The following is a 7179-nucleotide window of genomic DNA, read 5'->3' as shown; positions in this document are numbered from 1 at the left end:
ACACCTGAAAAGTGCTCTAATGGGGTGGTATGGTACTATAAGGTCATTAAGATGAGATGGGGCCTAAAAACTGAAGGCTCTGCCTCCATTTTTACTTAAACAACATGACGACGTCTCTGCAGACGACGTGCTGAATAATTGTGATTATTAACAATAAACTTTATTCCTGCTGAATGTTCACAGATGCTGTTTGAATCGTGACGTTCAGAGATCGTCTCCACCAACGATCTGTCTCCTGCTGAAGCTCACAGACACACAGGTGTGTGTGTGTGTGTGTGTGTGTGTGTGTGTGTGTGTGTGTGTGTGTGTGTGTGTGTGTGTGTGTGTCTGTGTGTGTGTCTGCGTGTGTCTGTGTGTGTGTGTGTGTGTGTGTGTGTGTCTCTGTGTGTGTGTTTTGGACACAAACAGGAAACAGACTTGTGTGTTTCTCTTCACAAACTTTATTTTAGCTTCATTTTGTCTTCAGTGCTCAAACTTTCACTTCCCAGTTCAGAATCAAACTTTCCAGTTTCCCTCTGACGCCGCGCTTCTCCTTCAGCGGCGGCGCGACTCCTCGTCTTCCTCGCCAGCTTATCTCTGTCCCTCGTTTCACTTTCGTCTGTCCCGCGCTCGCAGCCAGCTGCCTCATCGGCACATCTGTCCGGTATCAGTTAACGTGCTCACGCCGTCGACGGCTCACGGCGCTCTCGTGGCTCCGACTGCTCCGTCTCTACGTCAGAGAGGAGCAGCGAGTCGAGGAGAGCCCGCTGTGATTGGTGGGCTCAGAAGTGGCATAATAAATAAAAACAGGAATAAATAAATAAATAGAAAACGTCTCTACATCAGCTCCTCGCCATCACGGCGGCTCAGTCCTGCGTCTGCAGCGTCCCGGCCAGGCGGTCCCAGTGGGTGAAGTACGGCGCAAAGTTGCACTTGGACTTGAGGTGGTGAAGGTCGTGGTGGCGCGCCCCGCCGTACAGCCCCAGCGGCACCAGGCGGTGCGTGGCCCACGGCAGGTCGTAGCCGCAGTGATCCTCCACCGACAGCCAGATGTTGACCACGAAGAAGGCGAGCTCGGTGAGCGGGTGGCAGCCACCCAGCAGGAGGGGGTTGGCGGCAGCGAACAGGCCCAGGCTGAGGGTCTCCCAGGTGCCCGAGTACTCGGCGGTGAGGGCGGAGGTGGAGGTGTAGGTGTGGTGCACCTGCAGGAGGAGGAGAGAGAGCGTGAGGTGGAGGAAGAACAAAGGCGTGACATCGTCACCACCGCCATCGTCCTCGGGGACTCACCTTGTGGAAGGTGCGGTAGAGCCAGGGCACTCGGTGGTGCAGCAGGTGCCAGGCGAAGCTCTGGAAGTCAAAGAGCAGCAGGCACACGAGCACCTGAGCCAGCAGGCGCGGAAGGGGCGGGGCCTCCTCGGTCAGGTGCACCGGCCTCAGGTACCAGTGCAGCACGGTGAGCGGGAAGATGAAGACCAGGTGGTTGTAGAGCGTCAGAGCCAGGCAGCGCCGCACCGACGACCAGCTGACGGAGCTCTGAGGCTGCAGCTTGTACCTGAGCACCCACGCCCACCTGGTGGACAGCGCGTCCAGCAGCAGGAAGGGCAGGCAGAAGGACAGGTAGACGCAGAGCGAGAAGAGCACGGGGAAGAAGGGCGAGCGCAGGAGGGGGGCGTGTCCCAGCACGAAGGTCCACAGAGGCTGCAGCAGCATCGCCATCCTTCAGTTTGTCTCACAGTCGGAGCTCTGCTCGCCTTCATCACCACTGCTCCATTTAATCAGGCAGCAGGCCCCGCCCACACAGCGTCAGCAGCAAGAACCCGCCCTGCCGTCCTTATTGGGATGTTTCCTACTGCCGGAGGGAAAATGGAAAACTCTCCCTCCCACACTCCCACTTCCACATTCCACAGCAGGCTCTTTCACTGTGCACTGAGGATTGTCCCTGTGAGAGCCGCTCACCTGCTTCCATTGTTGGCAGGTTGAGCACGTGTGTGATGTTTACACGGGCTGAAGCAACCTTTAGCTACAGCTGCGGTGTTAGCCCGCGCTGCCACACCTGAGCCGTGCAGGTTCACACACCTGAGGCTCTAAGTGAACATTAAAGAAGCTGTGCTTCAACTTTGTGGTGCGTGAGAGTCTGTACCTCTGCTGAAGTACAGGATGTGTGTACTTGTGTACTCGTGTGTGTGTGTGTGTGTGTGTGTGTGTGTGTGTGTGTGTGTGTGTGTGTGTGTGTGTGTGTGTCAGCATTATGAGAAATGAATGTGTGAGCTTACAGTGGTTCAGACTCACTGAGGATGATGACGACAGGTTGTTTCCTCTGATGATGAAGGCTCACATTCCTCGCCGTCTCTTCTCGTCACGTGTCAGTCGAGCGTCGCGAGGCATCAGAAACCGGAGAAATGGCGGTAGGTGGTTCCGGTCCGTGTAAGGATGTCGGCTCTTCATTTGTTGACTGCACAAACTGTCGACTCAGGAGCTGATGGGATTTAAACATCGTGCCAGTTTGAGCCACACAGGTTCTTCTGCTGTTCTCAGTCTTTTCTATATCTGATCGCAATAAATAATAATAAATAATAACATCTTCATTAAGGAGGCGTTCCTTCTTCATTGTGATAAAAAACTGAGTTTATTGATGAAACATTTCGAACTTTACTTTTCCAGAATCACAATAAAACATTTCAGTTTCATTTCACTGAAACATCAGGAAGTAACGATGATGTAACGCAGCCGTCCTGCTGCAGGGCGCCGCGCCGTGGCGAAATATCTGCTCTATTTACAAGAAACATCAGTAAAATGACAAAACCTGAACATGTTAAATGTAAAGCTGTGAATAAACTTAAATCACATGCAGTCACAAATGTAACAGTAACAGTTATTAGTGTTTCACAGATACGTACTGAAAGTTTCTGTAACTGAAATAAGACTAATTATGGTGTTGGGAGGTCAGATCTTCGTTCTGAGCAGGAAGTGGTTTATGGCGGAAACGCTGGCGAGGACATTACAGAGTGTGGGACGCTTCAAACGCACAGCGTGGACTTTTCAGCCTTTTGGGAACGAAACAGCCAGAAACAAGAAAGAGCAGAGCGGTTTTAGCGTGAACCGAGTGACGACAAAACGCAGCTATTATGTTTATTTGTGAACACCGGGGAGGTGGCAGCGACTGTGGTTAACACACTCTGACGCACACTCCAGCAAAAAGCGAAGACAGCTCCTTCATTTTCCTTCTGTTGTGTTCATCAAAAGCCACCTGACACCGAGAACGTCCGATTTTATAACCAGCTGTTTGAAACACAACTATTTGTTTTGTCATCACAATAAATGAAGGAAATAAGCGTGTGCTAAATGTCTGAGAGGTGGCACTGACACTGAATCTCATCCTTCTGTCATGTACGTTGCTCAGCTTAAATATTTCTTTGTTTTAATAAGTGAAATTACATCTGAAGTCATAAAGTGGATTCAGAGGACAAATACAGCAAAGCAAACTGTAGCAATGCTGCAGTTCAGCTCTGTGATCACATCATTAGATGAGGTGACGTAGCCTCTGTTACAGTTTTTTACAGACGCTAGGACACATGTCTCAATACTTAGGTCACGTTTGCAAAACTCCTCACACAGTGAGCACAACAGAAGTCTATGTGGGCTAAACTGAGGACCAGTTATCATTGTTTTGGCACAAAATGCATTCAATGACTACATCTCTCAAATTTCATGAATTATCTTCTCACTCAGACACAACAACTGCCAAAAATCTTTGTATGTACAGGACATTTTGCATGTGCTTACATACTGTTTTCAAAACTGTTAAACTTATGGCCAAAACAATAACACAATGCAAAACTTAAAAAGAGCAAAATCCAACAGCAATATTTTAGTGAAACATATTTTAAATCTAAAAATGCAGTTTAACCAGCCACAGCTGATTCTCATTGTAGATGAACATCTGCACAGATGTTACTCCTTCAATTTTTCAACTCCTTCAATTCTGGCAGCCAGAAGATTCTTTCCTAGGTGTGTTGCCCTAGATGACATAAGATGTGATGTGGATGAGAACCTGTGGCCAAATGGAGAAGACCGAGTAGATTAGCATTACTATTGTATGTGTATCAGTGGATGGTGTGTATACAAATTCTTGTATTTTGGGATTACTTAGTGCAAAAAATAAAAATACATAAACAAATATTAACGAATTCTGCATGATGTCTGATTCATTCCAGTAACATATATTGAAATTATAAACAGAGATGTGTCCTTGTTTTACACAAGAAAACACTGTAATGCTACATGTTGTTAGTGTTTTTTAGGTCATTGTTTTGTGGGTGACAAAGTGTGTTTGTCGGCTGTCAACCTTTGCTAGTGTTCTGGAAGAATGAGTTTATTTGAGACCTGAATGAAGTGTTTTGGTAGTTGTAGTGCATTTTGAATGTGAAATGAACTGCTTTGCCAAGCTGACGGTCAGTTAGGAGGAATTGTGTGAAGAGTTTTGCAAAAGTGACCTAAGTATTGAGACATGTGTCCTAGCAGCTGTAAAAAACTGTAATCCCACAGAGGACAAGCTCCCATTGTTCCAGCAGCAAAGGAGCCAGGCAGCAATGAACACACAGATGGAACATTCATGTCCAAAAACAGAAGAAAATATAAAAATATACATGTAGAAGAAATATATAGATAAAAATATATGTCCATGTGCTCCCACGGAGGGCTGGGATGTTAACAGCAGCAGGTTTTCAGCTTTGAGAGATTTTTGTCTTATAAACCGAGTTTCTGTGCACGATGGATTATTTTCTTATATTAAAGATTTGAATGTAAAAGAATTTTCTGGATCCGTGATGAGAAGAGACGACTGTTCTCAGGAATCATCAGGGGAACCACAGCCTGTCATCATCACCCTCAGTGAGTCTGAACCACTGTACGCGCACACATTCCTTATAATGTTGACACACACACACACACACACTGGTTTAGCCTCCCCTCACTGTGATGAAGACCCTCCCCCTCATGCAAACACACGCCTCCATAAAAACAGCACACATGTCTGATCTTACTGTAAAGCACTTTGTGATTTTTATCTGTGAAATGTGCTATATAAATAACTTTTACTTACTTACTACAAATATTTCCTTCATCTCAGAAATGTGGAGCAAGAATTTCAAATAAAATGCAACAGAAATAAAAAACCAAGAAACTCAGTCAGAAAAGGATTTGGTCAGATTCCAGGTCTCAGGCTGTAATCACAGCGCGGGGGGGCAGGAAGTCTATGAATGTGTGTGCGCTGCTTGAAACAGAAAGTGCAGCAGCACAAAGAGGAGATTAAATGATAACAGCATGTTTGTGCGGCTCTGACTCACTCGGTCTCCCACGCGCTCCACAGCCTTTCCAAGGACCAGCGTTTCTCCTGAAGTGACGTCAGATTCCTGCTGCGCGCAGATTTCATGTCATCCTGAAACACACATCGGGATTTTCTGGCCTCGCTCCACCAGCTTCCCGACTCCCGAACACATGTTTATCACATCTCTTTATCTCATTCTCAGCACACTGCAGCTTTCAGAACAGTTCAAACGTGTTTCAGCACTAAAGCCATTAAAACTTTTCACTCAAATCACTTCAACTCTGATCAATTCAAAGTTTTCATCCCCGTTTTAAAACTTGGACAGCAGATCTGATCCACGTTCACTGGCTGTGAAACCACTTCTGTGGGTTTGCATCATAATCGGGAAGAAAGATGACTGAACATGGTTGTTGATCTGAGGGTTTCACAAACTGCTGACTTGTTGGGACACGACAGAGAAAGCGTTTCTCACACAGCGATTTGTTTCCCAGCACCGAGCTGAATCTCAGCCACCAAGCAGCAGACCCGAAGAAAAACGTGGGTCAGCCCGGTCCCAGCAAGCTGTACCTGATAAAGTGATTTGTAGCATAGGCATGGGTGTGACACGCACCTGAGAACGTGTCGAACTGAAGGACGCGTCGCTGTGGACTGAGCATGCTCACTCTGCACAGGCAGGAGGTAACGCAGTACAAATACTGTGTTTCTCTACTTAAGTAGAATTTTCAGGCATCTGTACTTTACTTGAATATTTATTTTTTAGGAACATTTTACTTCAAAACTTGGTTTGATTCGAGGGGAGCTAATATTTCGTCACAGCCTCCTGTTCTGTATAATCTCCATATTCAGGGCTGAACGTGAGCACGTTCGGCACCACGCTGCAACGACTGCAGGACTGGAAGCTGCAGTTAATGGATTAATAATAATGGATTGGATTTATATAGCACTTTACAAGGCAGCCAAAGCGCTTTACAATGCCACTATTCATTCACTCTCACATCCACACACTGGTGGAGGCAGCTACGGTTGTAGCCACAGCTGCCCTGGGGCAGACTGACAGAAGCCAGGCTGCCATATCGCACCATCGGCCCCTCTGGCCAACACCAGTAGGCAGCAAGGTAAAGAGTCTTGCCCAAGGACACAACGACCAGGACAGAGAGCCTGGGGATCAAACCGGCGACCTTCCGGTTACAGATGCGCTTGCGGTACATCAGCATCCAGCTAGCCCGACTGAAGAGGAGCGAGCGCAAAGGCAGTGACGTGGGGAAATGTGCAAGGCAGCTCTACAAACATCAGCAAACACACAAACTGTTGTGTGCAGTTTGTCTCACAGTGTGTTGCAGATAAAGTCCAGCTGCTGTGTGTGACAGGGAGAGGAGAGACAGAGAGCTAAGTTCACTCAGAGATGGAGACAGGAGAATAATGTCAGTGTAGAGACATCAGCCAGGACACTCATCAAACATCTGCTCACATCTGTTGTGTACAAGCACAGAGAGCAGCAGGTCAGCTGATCACAGCCTGCACACCAAGGAAACGTAGTGCAGCTCTCAGTAGAAATGACTGAGTTTGATTGGTGTGGGAGCATCGCAGTGTCACATTCCCCCCCCACACACACGGTGGATTCAGGAGGTGGTGTGTAACCCTGACTGAGCTCATGTTCCTCTTTAGAGTCACCCTCCACATGCAGGCAACAGGAAGTAGATTCATCTATATCCTGTGTGCTGATATTATTGTATTACAACATTCAGAGAACACAAGGTTCAGTTAGCTTTGCACAAACAGAGCTGTTCTTTGTACTCTGAGTACTCTTCAGGTAACGTTTCAATTTTACTCGAGTACAGACTCAGTACTTCAGCTTTAATGGAGTAGTTTTAAAC

The 7179-nt window shown here is 47.2% G+C and overlaps 1 protein-coding gene across 1 annotated transcript; it reads right to left on the bottom strand.

The window, feature by feature from the left end:
- Positions 1-417: 417 nt before the first annotated feature.
- Positions 418-1984, bottom strand: LOC113027823 (cholesterol 25-hydroxylase-like protein). The gene is made up of 2 exons (XM_026177643.1): positions 1267-1984; positions 418-1181 (listed from the first exon to the last, which is right to left on the bottom strand). Exons 1-2 carry the CDS (start codon positions 1693-1695, stop codon positions 846-848), a joined length of 765 nt encoding a protein of 254 aa, XP_026033428.1. The 5' UTR covers positions 1696-1984; the 3' UTR covers positions 418-845.
- Between the last annotated feature and the right edge of the window lie 5195 nt (positions 1985-7179).

Source organism: Astatotilapia calliptera, chromosome 8 (assembly GCF_900246225.1).
Source record: "Astatotilapia calliptera chromosome 8, fAstCal1.2, whole genome shotgun sequence".
NCBI classification, from domain to species: Eukaryota; Metazoa; Chordata; class Actinopteri; order Cichliformes; family Cichlidae; genus Astatotilapia; species Astatotilapia calliptera.
The sequence above is the reverse complement of the archived record's forward strand: the minus strand, read 5'-3'. Positions and strand labels throughout refer to the sequence as shown.

Bases quoted from the DNA above. Each gene is read 5' to 3' on its own strand.
- LOC113027823 (XM_026177643.1), bottom strand. From the start codon at position 1,695: ATGGCGATGCTGCTGCAGCCTCTGTGGACCTTCGTGCTGGGACACGCC. The intron at 1,182-1,266 runs GTGAGTCCCCGA...CTCCTCCTGCAG, and splicing joins TCTACCGCACCTTCCACAAG to GTGCACCACACCTACACCTC.